This window comes from Triturus cristatus, chromosome 4_1 (genome assembly GCF_964204655.1).
Source record: "Triturus cristatus chromosome 4_1, aTriCri1.1, whole genome shotgun sequence".
NCBI lineage: Eukaryota > Metazoa > Chordata > Amphibia > Caudata > Salamandridae > Triturus > Triturus cristatus.
Genome location: NC_140585.1, coordinates 39,955,616 through 39,974,390, shown reverse-complemented (window position 1 = coordinate 39,974,390; position 18,775 = coordinate 39,955,616). Strand labels below are relative to the sequence as shown.

At 48.0% G+C, this 18,775-nt stretch overlaps 1 protein-coding gene across 2 annotated transcripts in view; it reads right to left on the bottom strand.

Moving 5' to 3' along the window:
* CNOT12 (CCR4-NOT transcription complex subunit 12) overlaps positions 1-18,775 on the bottom strand; it is a 422,228-nt gene that overhangs the window by 113,550 nt on the left and 289,903 nt on the right. For both annotated transcript variants that reach the window (XR_014981070.1, XM_085651437.1), the window contains exon 5: positions 13,461-15,404. Coding sequence is in view for 1 of the 2 variants with exons in the window: in XM_085651437.1 (XP_085507563.1) it covers positions 13,461-15,404 (1,944 nt within the window). In the remaining variant the exon portion in view is untranslated. The remainder of the gene's footprint in view (positions 1-13,460; positions 15,405-18,775) is intronic.

Below are 18,775 nucleotides of genomic sequence, written 5' to 3'. Positions count from 1 at the left end.
AGCCTACTCCCCACCCCTTCCCTTCACCCTCGCTGGGAGCCTTCTCCCCCTCCCCCCCCCCTTCCCTTCACCCTCATTGGGAGCCTGCCCCCCTCACCCTCAGGCAAGGGATGAGAGATGCCTCACTTGCCAGGCCGACCATCCGGGGCCCCGGTGAGGGCCCCGGTGAGGGCACACTGCGTGTGGGGCCCGAGGCTGTGGACTGCGGGTGCTGCACTGGATTCGGGGCTTCTTTCTTGTAGCTTTTAAACCGGTCACGTGACCAGTCTGTACGGACGGGCCCTTCGAACCCCGGGGGTCCTGCACTGGGAAGGCGCTGTTGGTTTAAAAACATTGTCTTGGCTGCCAGGGATCCCAGGTTCATGCGTGACTACTTAGTTCCGTTTTTTTTCCTTAGAATTCTGGGACTTGTAGTTCTGGTTTTACACTGGTAACATAAGACTACAAGTTCCAGAATTCTACGAGAGAAGCCAAGAAACTCGGGACCCTCCGAGTCCCTCCCATGGCAGGCAAGGTGGCCCTGGCCTGGGTCAATCAGGCAATGCCCGAAGGGCTGCTCGGACAGGGCAGCGTCTGGGCTGCTCGTGGGCCTGTTCTATGGTCCCCTGGGCCGGTGTTTAGATTGCCCGGATATTAAAACAAACTGTCCGCAGCCAGCTCAAATCCCTGCACTCTCCATACCTTGCAAAACACCACACGCCGTTGCCTCCATTTGCAAACACGCAACACTTTTTAGCTACCTTTTAGCTATCTCATTCAGGTGCCGTGGCCGATTTTCTGTCCTGGTCCGACCCCGATAGCAGGGGCCTCGCAGGCACACGGGGTCAGTCCTGAAAGAGGCCTGGGTGGTGGCACCGAACTTTAAACCGGATGCCCTGTTTCACCTGTTGCCAGACAAAGGGACGAGCCGGGCTGCCCACCCGCAATCACCCCCACTGGACATTTGTGGGCCACTGGGCCTTTTATCATTAACTCGGGGAGGCCATGAAACAGGGCATCGCAGTCATCCGGACAGAAGAGTGCACATGGCCTCCCGGCCGTGCCATGTTGACATGATGCTGAGGACGCTGAGATGACGCTGAGATGATGCTATGAGGACGCTGAGATGATGCTAACAGGACGATGAGCTGATGCTAACAGGACGCTGAGCTGATGCTAACAGGACGCGGAGATAATGCTAACAGGACGATGATGCTAACAGGACGCTGAGATGATGCTAACAGGACGCTGAGATGATGCTAACAGGACGCTGAGATGATGCTAACAGGACGCTGAGATGATGCTAACAGGACGCTGAGATGATGCTAACAGGACGCTGAGATGATGCTAACAGGACGCTGAGATGATGCTAACAGGACGAAGATGCTAACAGGACGCTGAGATGATGCTAACAGGACGCTGAGATGATGCTAACAGGACGCTGAGATGATGCTAACAGGACGCTGAGATGATGCTAGCTGAGATGATGCTAACAGGACGCTGAGATGATGCTAACAGGACGCTGAGATGATGCTAACAGGACGCTGAGATGATGCTATGAGGACGCTGAGATGATGCTAACAGGACGCTGAGATGATGCTAACAGGACGCTGAGATGATGCTAGCTGAGATAATGCTAACAGGACGCTGAGATGATGCGAACAGGACGCGGAGATAATGCTAACAGGACGATGATGCTAACAGGACGCTGAAATGATGCTAACAGGACGCGGAGATAATGCTAACAGGACGATGATGCTAACAGGACGCTGAGATGATGCTAACAGGACGCTGAGATGATGCTAACAGGACGCTGAGATGATGCTAACAGGACGCTGAGATGATGCTAACAGGACGCTGATATGATGCTAACAGGACGCTGAGATGATGCTAACAGGACGATGATGCTAACAGGACGCTGAGATGATGCTAACAGGACGCTGAGATGATGCTAACAGGACGCTGAGATGATGCTAACAGGACGCTGATATGATGCTAACAGGACGCTGAGATGATGCTAACAAGACGATGATGCTAACAGGACGCTGAGATGATGCTAACAGGACGCTGAGATGATGCTAACAGGACGCTGAGATGATGCTAACAGGACGCTGAGATGATGCTAACAGGACGCTGAGATGATGCTAATAGGACGCTGAGATGATGCTAGCTGAGATAATGCTAACAGGACGCTGAGATGATGCGAACAGGACGCGGAGATAATGCTAACAGGACGATGATGCTAACAGGACGCTGAAATGATGCTAACAGGACGCGGAGATAATGCTAACAGGACGATGATGCTAACAGGACGCTGAGATGATGCTAACAGGACGCTGAGATGATGCTAACAGGACGCTGAGATGATGCTAACAGGACGCTGAGATGATGCTAACAGGACGCTGATATGATGCTAACAGGACGCTGAGATGATGCTAACAGGACGATGATGCTAACAGGACGCTGAGATGATGCTAACAGGACGCTGAGATGATGCTAACAGGACGCTGAGATGATGCTAACAGGACGCTGATATGATGCTAACAGGACGCTGAGATGATGCTAACAAGACGATGATGCTAACAGGACGCTGAGATGATGCTAACAGGACGCTGAGATGATGCTAACAGGACGCTGAGATGATGCTAACAGGACGCTGAGATGATGCTAACAAGACGATGATGCTAACAGGACGCTGAGATGATGCTAACAGGACGCTGAGATGATGCTAACAGGACGCTGAGATGATGCTAACAGGACGCTGAGATGATGCTAACAGGACGCTGAGATGATGCTAACAGGACGCTGAGATGATGCTAACAGGACGCTGAGATGATGCTAACAGGACGCTGAGATGATGCTAACAGGACGCTGAGATGATGCTAACAGGACGCTGAGATGATGCTATGAGGACGCTGAGATGATGCTAACAGTACGCTGAGATGATGCTAACAGGACGCTGAGATGATTTATTTATTTATAAAGTTTTATATAGTGTGAACATGACCCAAGAGGGTATCAGAGCGCTTTATATAATACTGTTTTGAAACATTAGATGATTAGGGTAATATACATACATTCAATTTTCGACGGTCAATACAAAAGTGGTAGTCAGTGGTATATAGGATAATATGTGGGTAATAGTCACGTATGAGTTAAAGTCTTAGGATGTGAATTTGTTCATTAGAAGCATTTTTACTTCTTTTTTGAAGGAGGTAAAGTAGGAGATTCTGCGTATATCTGGAGGTAGGGAGTTCCAAATCTTCGGTTCGATACCTGAGAATGCAACCCGTTCTCTTTTTGTGGATGGATTGTGGTTTCAGTAGTAGTGAACTCGCACTTCGCGATTGTCTGCATCCTCCCGACCGCTCTAGCTTTTGTGCTAAGTAACTGCGGGTATTGCTATGCAGGGCTTTATGGGTCATGCAGGCGATCTTTAGTTGTATTCTTGCCTCTAGGGTAGACAGTTCAGATCTTTCAAGGTTGGAGAAATGTGGTTGTCTCTTTTTGTCCTAGGGACCAGTGTGGCTGCAGCATTAATCTATCCCTTATACCAGTCAGAATCGATTTTGGTGAAGCACAGAGCATGTGCATTGTATTCAGTGCTCCCTGAGCAAAATGGATCGTTTTTTGTGATTTTTAATTAATTTTAAAACTGTGTGATTTTCATGTTGTAATTGCACTCAGCATACCTCTGATACACTTGCACGCATTTTCGCCCATCTATCACGGCGCTAGCTGCCGTTAGAGCTTCAAACCGGGCTCAGGCTTCTCTGCACTCGGCGGCCATCTTGAGTGGGGGCTAGAGTGGTGGGAGCGCTCTAGTGTACCACATATTAGGAAACAGTGTTCTACCGCGCTAGCGGTCACGTTTGCGGGGGCGCCGTCGCTGCGCCGGAGTCTCGCCTGAGTCAGCCCGTCTGCGCCCGTCAGCGTCCCGGAAGCGCTCGGGAACGTTTTCTGGTGGGTTCCTTTGAGCTCTTGGCTCGATGTACACTAGAGATGATCTTCTGTCTTACAATGTACACACTGCTCCATGTCAGCGAGCTATCCCCTACTCTGCTGGGGATATTACTAAGTGCCCCACGTGTGGGTGGATGCCGGACCCCACAATTCCCTGTCCTGGCAAGCTCCCTCTTTTAGGTACTAACTGCGCCTTGTTAAATACTAAGTCTCTTCCTCAGCACGCTCTCGACATATATAATCTCTTAACACAAGATGACATAGATTGTCTCTTTCTCACAGAAACATGGCTCGGTGAGGGCTCGGAACCTGATCTGGCTATTGCCATCCCTCCCTCATATGCTATTTTCCGTCGAGACAGATGCAAGGGAAGGGGAGGCGGAGTGGCACTTATCATTAAAAGGCACATTCCTTGTACCATCTTGTCGACGGATGATTTACCTGACTGTGAAATCCTTGCCTTCTCCCTGGCCCTATCCCCCCATCAATCCTGCCTGGGGCTTTTGCTTTATAGACCTCCTGGCCCTCTTGGCTCCTTTACTGAGGATTTGCTATCGATCATTTCCACACTGAGTCTTAGAACAAAACACTGCCTAATACTCGGGGACTTTAACATCCACATGGATAAGGGCGAGGATCCTGAAGTGCAAAAATTTCTGGATATGACATCGTCGGTGGGACTTCATATGTACCTACAGTCCCCTACACATGAGAAGGGGCATATTTTAGATCAAATTTTTTCGACCGTTCCGGTGGTCCTTTCCTCCCTTGCCCCAGTTCTTTGGTCGGACCATTTCCTAGCGGATTTCACGCTAGGACATCAGCCTGTGGCCGCCCGCATTTCGCAGCGGCTCGCTGCTCGTAGTTCTAGAGCCTTCCACAAAGCCACCCCGGCCATGCTCACCCAGGCTTTAGATACCCATCCTTGTGTTCTTACGGGCAGTCTGGAGGATGATGTGGTGTGTTTTCAGAATTGGCTCACTGCACGTTTGGAAGCCTTGGCACCATCTCGCCAGGTTAGATCTGAACTGGCACGAGCATCAGCCCCGTGGTTCTCTGCTGCCTTGGCGGCCAAGAGAAGGCACTGCAAGAGGCTGGAGAGAATTTGGAGGAGGCACTATGATACATCGGCTAAGCAGTCTTACAGAGCAGCAGTGAAAGAATATCACAGGGAGCTCGTTGCAGAGAAAAAATCCTTTTTGGCCAGAAGGATCGAGGAAGCAGATAGCTCCTGCAAAGAGATCTTTAAGATTGTTAAAGAATTCACCTCTCCCTCCTGCTGCACTTCTGCATCTGCTTTCTCGGAACCTTGGATCATGGAGCTTGCAGTATTTTTTACTAATAAAATACGTACTATCCAGTCAGCGTTGCAAGGAACCCAGATCATCTTGAGCACAGGTTCAGAGGTCGATGGCCTTTCCAACCCCTGGTTATGCCCACCAGCTATGCATATGGATTCTGTGGGCCCTACCCTGCACTGTTTTCCCTCTTTAGAGCCTCAGGCCTCACTTGACCTTCTGTCTAGCCTGAAATCTGGCTCTCCTCTGGACCCCTGTCCCGCCAAGTGTCTTGCGACCCTGGCACCTGCCCTTAATCCGATCATCAACCCTCTCATTAATGCATCTTTGAAGTCGGGCAAAGTCCCCTCCTCCTGGAAACAGGCCTTAGTTCTTCCCCTTATTAAAAAACCAAATGCAGATGCTAAACTGCATTCTAATTATAGGCCAATCTCGCTGCTTCCTGCCTTGGCCAAGATCACTGAAAAGTGTGTTCATACCACCCTTACCAACTTTGTAGAGGGCAACTCCCTTTTACATCAGTCACAGTCTGGATTTAGATCTAACCTGAGCACCGAGACCGCTCTTCTTGAGGTTACTGAGATTGTGAAGGAGACCCTCGATAGGGGTGGAAAGGCCCTGCTTATCATGCTTGATTTGTCGGCGGCCTTCGACACCGTCCCCCACGACCTCCTCCTAATTAGACTCTGGGAGATTGGGCTGCGGGGTACGGTGTTCGCATGGTTTCAGTCTTTTTTGGCCGATCGGACACAAACGATCTGGGCTCCCCCTTTCTCCGCCCGGATGCCGCAGCTTAAGGTAGGGGTCCCGCAGGGCTCCATACTGAGTCCTTCCCTCTTTAATATCTTCCTTACACCTCTTGCGGCACGGGTGGAGGAGCTAGGGGCCCAGATCATATCCTATGCGGATGACACACAGCTCCTGTTCACTTGTGACAGGGGCTGTGACTTCGATGGAGCAGCCATTCGGAAGTGTTTGGAGTTTGTGTTTGACTGGTTTGGGAAAAATGGCCTCAAATGCAACTCCGACAAATCCGAGATATTGTTCTTTGGCTGTCCTGCAGACCCACGTTGGAAGCTATGGTGGCCTTCGGCCATGTCTCCCCCTGCCAGCGATTCGGTCACAGCGAAGAACCTGGGTATGATGGTCGATAACACTCTTTCCTTTAAAACCCAGGTTGCTGGCTTGACTGGGAAGTGCTTTGCCATCTTAAGGATGTTGCGCAAGTTTCTGCCCTATTTATCTTTGGAGCATAAGAAAATTACGGTGCAAGCATTAATTGGCTCGCGCCTAGACTATGCCAACATCCTTTACTTAGGTCTTCCTGAGTATCTGCTGACTCGTCTGCAGATAGTTCAAAATTCTGCAGCCAGGGCAATCTTTGGTTTAACTAGAAGATCTAGGGCCAGCAATCTCCTTGTCTCTCTGCATTGGTTGCCGATTCGTAAGCGTATCTTCTTCAAGACCCTAACTACAGCTTTTAGGGCGCTTCACAATTTCGGCGCTGAATATCTGCAGAGAAGGGTCAATTTCTATCTTCCATCTAGACCTCTGAGATCTGCTGCCCAGGCCAAGGCTATCGTTCCAACAGTGAAGCGTGCTCGCTGTGGAGGTCGCTCCTTTAGTTACCTTGCACCCCGCCTCTGGAACACATTGCCCTTGACGTTGCGGGTGTGCACCAATCTCTCGGTTTTTAGGAAAGGACTTAAAACCTATCTGTTTGCTTTGTAATGCTGTTATGGTTAATTCTGGTTATGTTTTCTGTTATGGCTGTTTGTTTGCTGCTGGTATTTGGTGTGATGATCTTTAGCGCCGGGACGCTCTTTGGAGCAGCTGAGCGCTCTACAAAACAAACAGTAACATAACATAACATTAAGAGATGCCCTCAGCTGGGCCGGCTTGTATTTGGGAAGTCCGCTAGAGTGGAGCTTCCATAGTCCAATCTTGGTAGCACTAGGGCTTGTACCACCATTTTTAAGTCAGTCTGTGGGAGGAAGGATTTAAGTTTCCTTAGTATGCTCATCTGATGATAAGCGCCCTTGGTGGCAATATTGATTTGCGCCTGCATGTTCAAGTGTTTGTCTAGGGTGATTCCCAAGGATCAATGATGTGGGGAGCACAGTCAAAGGAAGTTAGATGCTTTAGCCACAGGTCTATCTTGGGTGTGTGAATGGGGGGTTGAGTGGGGGAGATGAGGAGGAATTCCGTTGTTTTGGTGCTAAGCATGAGGTGGTTGTCAGTGAGCCGACTTTGAGTATTATGTAGAATAGCGTTGAGGGAGATGAAGTCTTCTGGTGAGGAGATTTTCATATACAGTTGTGTCTCATCCGCATACAGGCGATATAGAATGTTCGCAGAGTTCAGCGCGTTTGCCAGGGGTTTGCCAGAGGCTCCATGAGTAGAGTCAAAAGAATGGGTGATAGTGCTGAGCCCTGTGGAACACCTAAGGTGACCAGGAGGGTCGAGAAAGTGATTGCGTCATCTCGATGCTTTGGGTTCTGTTATTTCGGAAGGAGGTGAACCATTGTAGCACGGGCCAGACAGGCCCGTCCTTCGTTCCAGTAGTGACAGCAAGTGGTCATGCTTAACCGTATCAAAGGCGGAGGCTAAATCCAGAAGCATCAAAAGACATGATTCGTTATGGTCCAACATTTTTAATATGTCGTCCATTATGTGGGTGAGTGCTGTGACCTTGACGGAAGCCGGATTGGTGTTTGTCTAGGAGGTTGTAGTTCTCGATGTGGTTGCGTAATTGAATTTGTACACATTTTTCCAGCAGTTTCGCCAGAGTGGGGATGTTGGAAATAGGGGTTTAGTTGTTGAGATCTGTGGAGAGGGAGTTGGATTTTTTTTTTAGTATAGGTGTGACCTGCCCTACTTTAAGACAGTCAGGTATGGTGCCTTGCATAAGAGAGGCGTTTACAATCTTTGACCATAAGGGTAGTATAGAAGTTTTTATCATTTTTAATAATGAAGGCGGTAAGGGATCAGAGAAGTGATTGGAGGGGTTAATCGCTAGAAGAGTGACATAGATTTAGTATTCAGGGATGGGATAGAAGGTGTGCCAAGAGGCATTGTTTTTTGGAATTTCCATCGGTATACTGAATTGGTCCTTGTTCTGCGACTAAAATGTAGACTCATGAGCAATAGTTTGTGGAAGGGCATTCTTGGATTGAATGGCGTATTCTATGGTTTTTGTCTTTTCTATGAAGAAATTGGCAAGCACATCGCAGTTAGGGGTAGCCGATTCGCTTAGATCCGTAGCATTAGGAGCGTTGCGCGATTGTTGTTTGACGATTTCGAATAGTTTTTTGGGACGATAAATGGCTTTGTTCAGTTGGGTTTTAAAGAAGTCTGCCTTGGCCTTTAAGATTTTCCTGTTATATGTATTCCTCAGCTCTCTAAGGTGATATGGAGGGTACCGATTTCCATATTCGTTCAGCTGATCTTAGCTTGCACCCATCGGAGTTCAGGTTCTAATTGAACCATGGTTTGTAGATTTTGGTGGAAACGTTTTTTGGGGGGAGGGACGCTGTAGACTCAAGTATTCCAAGCATAGTGGAATTGTAAAAGTCTGTGAGGTCATTGACGTCAACCATGCCTGGCGCAGGGATCAGGGCGGAGTTGCATCGGTTTACCAGGGAGATAGGGTTCATATTTTGAATATTCCTTTTCCATTGTTTTGTTTTTGTAGGTTGGCATCTTTGGAGTTACCTCAATATTGATGGAGAAGAAGATGCTGTAATGGTCAGTCCAGTCACATGGGATAATGGATTCTAACGAGACATTGTTCGTTTTTGCTATGATGAGGTCTAATGTCTCTCCCTTGTTGTGGGTTGGACTGTCACAGAATTGGGACAGATCCGGATCCGGCAGAAAGTATTTAAGACAACTAACATCATGATCGCTTGTGTTGTTACAATGGAGATTGAAGTCTCCCAGAAAAATCTGCGGCACTTGTGAGTTGTCCTTGGATGTAATGACTTCCATTAACTCATCGATGAACGACAGATTGTCGCCAGGGGGGTGGTATATTATGTGAAGTTTGCTAGTGAGGCACTTGTCATTTACGATGTTGATGCAGAGATATTCACAGGAGGATAAAGAGACGGTGTCTGCTTGATTAACTGAGATTGTGTTTATATAAATGCAGGCTAACCTGCTACCGGGTTTCACGGTTCTGTCTAGGCGGATTATATCATAACTAGGAGGGACCATTAGGTCTAGGATGGGAGAGGAGGAACTATTTAGCCATGTTTCTGTAAGGACGATAATTCCAAGATAATTCGAGATGAGGAGATTGTAAATGTCGGGAGCATGTTTGCTAGCTGATCTGCAATTGATGAGTGCACATTTCCGTTTACTAGTCATATGGGTGAGAGCAGTCTGCACTATGTTGATATTTGTGAGGTTTTCTCGATTTATGGATATGTAGTCGTGAGTAGGTTCTCTGTAGGGGTTGGCTTGAATGGTTTGAATACTGCCACATAGAGGCTTACTGTTGTCGATGGGACTGGCATAGGATAGAAGGAGGTCATATATGTCATTGTCAGACAGTTCAGTAATTAGCCTCCTGGGACGAGACGGGTCGTTGGGGGAAGGTATCTTACTCTGTCTAGTGTACTCAGGGTGTGGATTCTTGGTGATGTATCTGCTAGTTTGGTAACTAATTCTGTTCACAGTGGCACTAGTGGCTCTGTGCGAGTTTAGGATGTTAACAGGATGCTGAGATGATGCTAAGAGGATGCTGAGATGTTGGGACAAAAGGAAGGACTTGCCTCAAAATTCCCCGTCGCCGGACCCTAGGCACTTGGTCTTAACACAAACTCCCTGGACAAAGACGACACCCAGATGCTTTGTTTCTCCAAGACAAATGGCAGTGGGACGAAACGGTCTGGGAAGAGGTTGAGTGAGTGACACAAATCCTCTCCCCAGAACTGCATGATCTGCCAGTGACCGTGAGCAATGTGTTGGCCATGCTTCTTTGGATTCCATCCAAATGTACCTCAAGCAGGCGATTAACACAGGCGACCACAGTCGAGGTCAGCAGAAGGTGGGTGTCCTCACCATACCACAAGCCAATAGAGAAGGTGAGGTGCCGCAAAGACTGATCGGACTGAATCCATAGATAAAATGAGACATGTGGGAGCGCTTCACATATAACCATAACCTGAGCAGAGCGTAACTGAGAGAGAGACCACCAGAGTCTGATACTCCGATACGGATCTAGAACAGTAGGAGGGGCCAGTTGGTGAATGAAGTCACAATAGATCCCCAAGCCCAAGCTGATATCATCATCAAACATTCTAGAATTCCAATTGTTGTGATTGTTAGTGACGCACTTCTGGGTAAAGTAAACTGAGTTTCTGGCTACAGTGGATGAAGCTTTTAAGCGCGGGCCAGGCAGACCCGCACCACCAATAGCATCGCTCATATTAGATTCGACAATCCTGTCCAACACTTTCAATAGATCTAGAGATGGGAGGTCTGCTGGTTGTCACTCATGGAACCAAGCATATTTGAAGTCACTATGGCCTCGATTATGAGTCCCTTGGAAAATTGAGACCCCTGTGCAAACCACGGTTTGCACAGGTGTTGCAACTGCAAGTGAGAAGGAGTTTTCCACACCGCTTGCAGTTTTCCCAAGCAAAATATGAGCAGGTCAAATCTGCAGAAATGTACTGGGTAGGAAGCGCCGGTAAATACAGACTAAAGCACCAAAACCAGCATGCTATTCTTCATTTACTGGGGCAAACTCATAATAGGTGCCATTGCATCCGGTAAATTCCAAACCTCATGGCCGCGGTATTTAGCAATCCTGGCTCCAGCGTGGAGTACAGTCATATGACAGAGGTTCAATGGTGTCTCAAGCGTGGAGTAGAGTCATATGACAGAGGTTCAATCTTGGCTCAAGCGTGGAGTAGAGCCATTTGACACAGGGTCAAGCTTGGCTCAAGCGTGGAGTAGAGCCATATGACAGGGGGTCAATCTTGGCTCAAGCGAGGAGTAGAGCCATATGACAGAGGTTCAATCTTGGCTCAAGCGTGGAGTAGAGCCATTTGACAGGGGGTCAATCTTGGCTCAAGCGTGGAGTAGAGCCATTTGACAGGGGGTCAATCTTGGCTCAAGCGTGGAGTAGAGCCATTTGACACAGGGTCAAGCTTGGCTCAAGCGTGGAGTAGAGCCATATGACAGGGGGTCAATCTTGGCTCAAGCGTGGAGTAGAGTCATATGACAGGGGGTCAATCTTGGCTCAAGCGTGGAGTAGAGCCATATGACAGAGGTTCAATCTTGGCTCAAGCGTGGAGTAGAGCCATTTGACAGGGGGTCAATCTTGGCTCAAGCGTGGAGTAGAGCCATTTGACAGGGGGTCAATCTTGGCTCAAGCGTGGAGTAGAGCCATTTGACAGGGGGTCAATCTTGGCTCAAGCGTGGAGTAGAGCCATATGACAGGGGGTCAATCTTGGCTCAAGCGTGGAGTAGAGTCATATGACAGGGGGTCAATCTTGGCTCAAGCGTGGAGTAGAGCCATATGACAGGGGGTCAATCTTGGCTCAAGCGTGGAGTAGAGCCATATGACAAGAGGTTCAATCTTAATTCTAGCGTGGAGTAGAGTCTTGACAGCGTTTCATTCATGCAGTTTATTTACGCACTGGTAATACGACTACATTCTTACACACATCATAAACAGTACTAGAGGTTAATATAATCCCAAACCAGGAAGCTCATACGCTTGCAGGATGTGGCAATGACACATCTTACATCTCGCCCACGTGATTTAAGGTTTGTACCATGGAGCTCACACACAGATATTATATCAATTCCTTGCGATTTATATTGAATTAATTAACAAAGTAATATACCAGCATGCTCCAATGCTGATATGATGGAGGAAGGACACATATCTTACTTAACATTCATGTGATACAAGGTTCCTTAATGAATAAAATCACAAGCCAGCAAGCTCCAGGGCTTGTACGATGGAGACAGGACACAAATTTTACATGACGTCCATGTGATTTAAGGCTCACTAGTGCCTGACATAACGCGGCTTTACTCATTACTGGAGGAATCGAAACGGTAACAGGGACGGCTGCTCAAGAAATAGAAAATCGTATTCTCTCATAAATGTTAGTATTTTAGATCAGAAGTAAGATGCCACCTAACCTTGCAGGAGGGCGACATGGCATGATATTCTTGGGAGATATCTATGGAGAGGAAAGAGCTGGCCAAGACCTCTCAGGAGATATCTGAAAATGACTCGAGGAGAGGATTGATAAAACTGGACTTCACCGCATGAAGACGTGCCGTATAGCCATGGCCACTGGAGTTATGAGAGAGAGGAGGGTCAGATTATGCAGGAGGGTTTACTAAATTATGCAGCAGGAAATGTGCATATTGCATTATTATTTTTATTACTTCCTTACTGCCTGGCAAAGTTTCCAACTCATTAGTAAAGGTTCAACACTCAAATGCAGCATCAGACAATTGAAAAGGGACCAGATGACTTTCGCAAACATAAACCAGATGATGGCAAATGAAGCTAGTCCAGGTCACAGATGGCAAGACCAGATGGCGAATGATAGACTCGCCAGCAAACACAATATTAAGAATGTGCCTCCTTAACTTTATGGGTTCCCTGGTCCACTACCTAGACCCAAAAACCCTAGAAATTCTCAGCTAAGCGAGGAAAGTTGTCAGAGATACCATCAGGAGGGTAGTTCAAGCCTCCCAGGATTACTGCAGAGCGGACAGCGAATGCACAAGACAAATCCCAGAATACTCTAGTAATTTTATCTTTTTCAATATAATTTGTGTCACTTTGGGAGCCACCATTTTTCTTCTCTCCTTGTTCTCTTACACAAGAGCAAGAAAGGTACTTGTTAGTGTGTTACCTTAGAGGAGTCCTGATGCCACTGTATTCGCTGAAAGTAACAGAGTAACGTGGAATGTTCCACAGAGCAGGAAGGAGGGAGAGCGGTTCACTTTAAGTTCTCCCTTTCAAGAGATATCTTTCAGCAGATAAAGTTGGAATAGAGTGACAGAAGTTAACAATGGAAATAATATAATGATTGGGTGTTTACTGGATTTTGCACTATTGAACATTTAATGCCCAAAAAAGAGATTGATGGATGTAAGTCAGGTCCCAGCTCCTTACTAACTAGCATAAACCACCACTAGCCCCCGCCCCCAAAAAATAAATAAAAGGTCCAGGCATACCTCATACTCTTGGCTCTTTGTGGTCTCCTTCAGGCCCTGCTCCAGGTCCTCACTAATGGGGGTCGGTGACAGCAGCTCCTCCAGCCAGTGTGAGTCAGTGTCCCTGGCTCCCACTACCTTCTCCGTTTCAGTTGGACTCCGCATCGGGTCGAAGTCGCTCACCTCCAAATCCTGGGCTTGGATGTCCATGGCCTCCCATGCTTCACTCTTGTCTGGGGTGCCAACCATGCACCAGGACTCCCCTTCCTCTTTCGCAAGATGTTTCTCTTCCAGACGGTGCTCCCCTCTGGCTTCAAGCATTGACAAGCAGGAGTCATCCTCACGGCTGGGAGTGGCGTGTTCCACAGGGGCGAGCCCATGATAGAGGACGCATGGTTCAGCTGCAGGGTCAGAGAGAAGGATGGGTCTCAGAGGCTCTATCAAGCCCTGTGCGTCCGCCACCTCTGATGCCAGCCCAATGTGGGACATATCAGGCTCGGTTTCCACCTGACATATCTTGGTAGGCCCAGTGTGGGGCTCGAACACCTCTTCTGCCTGGAAAACATCAAACTTCAATCTCTGAGTATTCGATTCCTCTTGAGTCTCCTCAACAGAAGGCACCCAGGAAGACAAGCCTGCTTCCATTAAACCTTCAGGGACCCTTCCCACGGAGACATCGCTCTCCCTCCCCATCTCTATTCCAGTTGTTGGACTGGGCTCTGCTTCTTTAAGCTTCTCAGGGGTCGAGGGCCTTGCCTTTTCTCCAGAATACTGCCTTCGTTCCCACTTGGGGAATTCTATTGCGCCTGAAGTATCATCAATTTCTTCATCACTGGGAAGCTTTCGAAGCCTAGCTTTGGGGCTGGAATCAGTGACAGCCGTAATTGATGTTCTAAACCGGTCTAATTCTTCTCGATCTCCAACTGTAGTCAGTTCTGCACTCCCATCAATGCCTGGCCCATGATGCATCTTTGTTTCATGTGGTGGTGCACCCAAGAGAGCATGGCCTGTGTAAGGGGCCGACACAGCTGCTTCATCACTCGGAGAATGCTTGGCAGCAGCAATCTCATTAGCTGAAGATGCAGGCAGATTTGCTCTCCTCAATTGCCACTCAGAACTCCTCGCTGGAGAGTTCCAGTCAAAGGATTCTGAAAGACTCCAGTCCATTCCTCCGAGGGATTGCTCAGACGTAGCATGAGCGTCACCTGGATCCTTCGGATAGGAATGTTCCATCAAGTGGGAAGCCCTGATAAGAAAGTCACTGCCACCTCCCAGTGAACTGGAGCTTTCCATCTTTGGAGGAGAGCCATTTCCTGCAACATCAGCCTCCCTGGGCGAGATTATCTTTTGGGTGGCAGGCTCCGAGGATGAAGTTTCAAGTGGTGTCCCTCCCAAAAGCAGGCTAGAGGATAAATCACTCTCCACGTTCGCCCTGCTAGAAACAGCAGAATCTGCAAGTGTTGTAGATAACACCCTGGTCTCAAGGCTAGAAGGCAGGTGAGTCTCCACAGAAGCTCTATTGGACTCCTTGGACAATGGAAAGCCTCCAGAAGGGCCAAGAGGCGCCCCACCCAGGAGAAGACTTGAGGTCAGCTCATTCGCTAGAGCTGTTGTACCAGGATCCAGGGAGGCAGAAGGGGTCTCTTCTGACATTAGCGGTGCCTGTCTCACCAAGACATTTGAGACGGGCTGTATATCCAGAAGGCTGGTTGGGACCGAGGCCTGTGTTCCTTGCGGTTTGTTCAGTTTCTCATTCCAGGGATCACTAGGCATATGTTGGGATGGAGGGATGGCTTTGGAGGTCTCACTAGATTGGATGGAAGTGAAGGCTGCTAGGGGTTCAGGTGAAGCAGTAGATATCTTCTCTGGCATCCGATTCTGTGGGCTTGAAGTTGGCGGGCCTTCATCTTCAGGAGCTTCAGAAGGCATGGTGCTGGAAGGTGTGGTCTTCAGATGGTCCGATACCTGTAGAACCAAAGACGACAAAGAGAGAGAGGTATGAGACACCATAGGCAGAAACAATGCAGTGAGAGACATCACAGTCAGAAGGGAGAAGCAAATCACAAGTGCACCGAAGCACTGTTTTCGAGAGGAAAAACCTGGAGGAAGTCTTCGAACAAGTTTCCTTTTTCTAGACCATACACCACAGTGTCCTGCCGACCGGGCGACCGCAGTATAGTCTGCCTCTGGCGTGGTGTGTTTGTGCGATGGGACAACAGGGAGTGGGTTTATGCCGCTCAGAAGTCAAAAGACTTGCTTTCCTCCATGTAAGATCAGAAAGATTCTTCTGCACAGGAGTAAAGAAGGTGAGTTTGAGAGCAATTGTATGTCTACCTGATTGTTCTGTGAGGAACCAGGAAAGTACTTACTTGTTCTGTGTCAAGTTGAGCTGTTGTTTTTATGTTAGGACCTTACAGAGATTTCTATTCTGTACGCGACTAAGGAGAGGTTTGTTGGTCGGGTGTTGGCCCAAAGCAGGGATTCTATGTTGACCGCACCCCCATGTGGGGGGTCATTGTGTAGTACCGTTGAGGGTATGTGTGTTGCTGGATCCAAGAGGTGTGTTTTTACTCTATGTTGGACTAGAACAGGGGTGATTTTTGTGTGTTTCCCATAATGGGGTTTGTTTGCTTTTTCTGAGCAGTAAAGTAGTTTGTGTTGGAGAAAAGAGGGCCATTTGGTGAAGAAGAAATGGGTTTGTTTGCTGTGTTGTTCTAAAGGAGGGTCGCTTCCTCTCTGTAGGGCAAGAGAAGGGCTGTTTTTGTGTAGGGCTCGATATTGTTGCTTGAAAAGAAACAAATGACTGTCACGTCTGCAAATCTGGGCACTCTCTGTGTGTAGATAATCAGCTCCGTCTGTAGTTTCATCTTTGGTTTCGCCACATTTCAATTCCACTAGTTACATTTTAAAATAACATTATACAGAATATTTGAACATTTTCAAATATACCAATAATTTAATGTATTATATAACATACATAGTTAAAACATTTATTACTACTGAAAGCAGCCAATGCACGAGTAAGAATTCTGAAGGTTCTTTGTTGCCTGTTGTATGGGATCACCGTTCTAGCACTTATTTTATTGGTTACCCCCAGAAGTGACTCTTGCCCCTCCTTCTCTCCTCACCGACTCCACTACCTATTCTACTGAGGAGCATCCCAAGAATGAAGGACCTCGGTGAAGGCATAAACCCAAGTCTTCTTCAGTAATCTCCGGCACAACGAGCAGCAGGTCAAGAAAGGACTTTCGTCGCCTGAGGATGGGCGTGTGCGGCACATGGGCCCCAGTGACCAAGCCGAGCCTGTAGGGCCTTCATCTGGAGGAGCGAACGGGACTCTGAGAGTGGTGGTGGCCTCTTTATCATGATGTAGTATTCTTTAAGGGGACATCCTGAGATCTTTCCTAAACTGGAGTAGCGCTGGGGTGGTCCTGACGATTCCGGGATGTTGCTTTAGGTCCTGGGTGCTTTTTCTTCCCTCCTACATGGATCTCTGAGCTAGACACTGTACAACTCTCCATGGCGGATGAACACCTTCAGAAGGCGGTTTGGTAATGCGGCTCTTTGATCTCTGTGCTAGACACCGTACAAATCTCCATGGCGGAGGGACACCTTCAGAAGGTGGTTTGGTAATGCGGCTCTTTGATCTCTAAGGTAGACACCGTACAACTCTCCATGGCGGAGGGACACCTTCAGAAGGCGGTTTGGTAATGTGGCTCTTTGATCTCTGTTCTATACACCATACAACTCTCCATGGCGTAGAGACACCTTCAAAAGGCGGTCTGGTAATATGGCTTTGATCTCCGTGCTAGACACCGTACAAGTTTCCATGGCGGAGGGATACCTTCAGAAGGCGGTTTGGTAATGTGGCTTTGATCTGACTGACCGCATTGTGGTTGTGAGTGCACCATCACAAGCAGCAAGGTATGAGTGCTAATCAGGTGGCAAGCAATGCATTGGGAAAAAGCACTTACGTGTTAACATCTGTTAAGAATCTAGCCATAAGTGACCTGACAGGGGACAATGGAAAGTTCTACAGTTTTGGGAGGCTCTAAAGGGGTCCCCCTGGTTTTAACAGATTTGTAATCCTAGTTTGAAGTACTCGATTTAGACCTTGTTTGTAGGAACATAAGGTGACAGCCGGTAGCCTAGTCCATGGAGGGCGTGTCCACCTGGAGGGGCCCTGGGCCTTCACAGTAACCATAGACTCTCTGCCTAGTTTTTCTAGGCCGGTGACACTGCAGAGTTTATTATTTCACATGAAGCACTCCCTCTGGGTGTTCACGTGTGAACCAGGGCACACCCCTATCACTTTCCATGATGGGTTACGCACAGTGCCTCGGTGACGTCTTCCCAAAGGTAGCGCAGGGAAAGTGGCACACACGATACAGCCTTCCTGTTGGAGGCGGGCTGTAGGGCCACAGTGCTTCTGTACTAAGAGACTGAGTTACAGGTGACTGGTAAGTGGAAACCAGCAATGGTTGGTGACTGTCCACCTCCACATAGCACGGAACGGGGGGCGGTGCTGGCCACAGACCCCCCCCGGCCCACCACAGGGAAAACCGACACTGGTGTGGGTGGCAGCCGTTCAACCACAGCATGACACCTGTAAGGAGCAAGGTAACCGTTCGAGGATAGAGTGACATCTTTAATGTCAGTTTAACCACAAGAGCATAGCGTGTATGATATCTGTAATGAGCAGTTTAACCATGAGGGCATAACATGTACGATATCTGTAAGGGCAGTATAATCACTAGAGCATAGCATGTATGATATCTGTAAGGGCAGTATAATCACTAGAGCATAGCATGTATGATATCTGTAAGGGCAGTACAATCACTAGAGCATAGCATGTATGATATCTGTAATGAGCAGTTTAACCATGAGGGCATAACATGTATGATATCTGTAAGGGCAGTATAACCACGAGGTCATAACATGTATGATATATGTAAGGGCAGTACAATCACTAGAGCATAACATGTATGATATCTGTAATGAGCAGTTTAACCATGAGGGCATAACATGTATGATATCTGTAAGGGCAGTATAATCACTAGAGCATAGCATGTATGATATATGTAAGGGCAGTACAATCACTAGAGCATAACATGTATGATATCTGTAATGAGCAGTTTAACCATGAGGGCATAACATGTATGATATCTGTAAGGGCAGTATAACCACGAGGTCATAACATGTATGATATCTGTAAGGGCAGTATAACCACGAGGTCATAGCATGTATGATATCTCTAAGGGCAGCATAATCACTAGAGCATAGCATGTATGATATCTGTAAGGGCAGCATAATCACTAGAGCATAGCATGTATGAT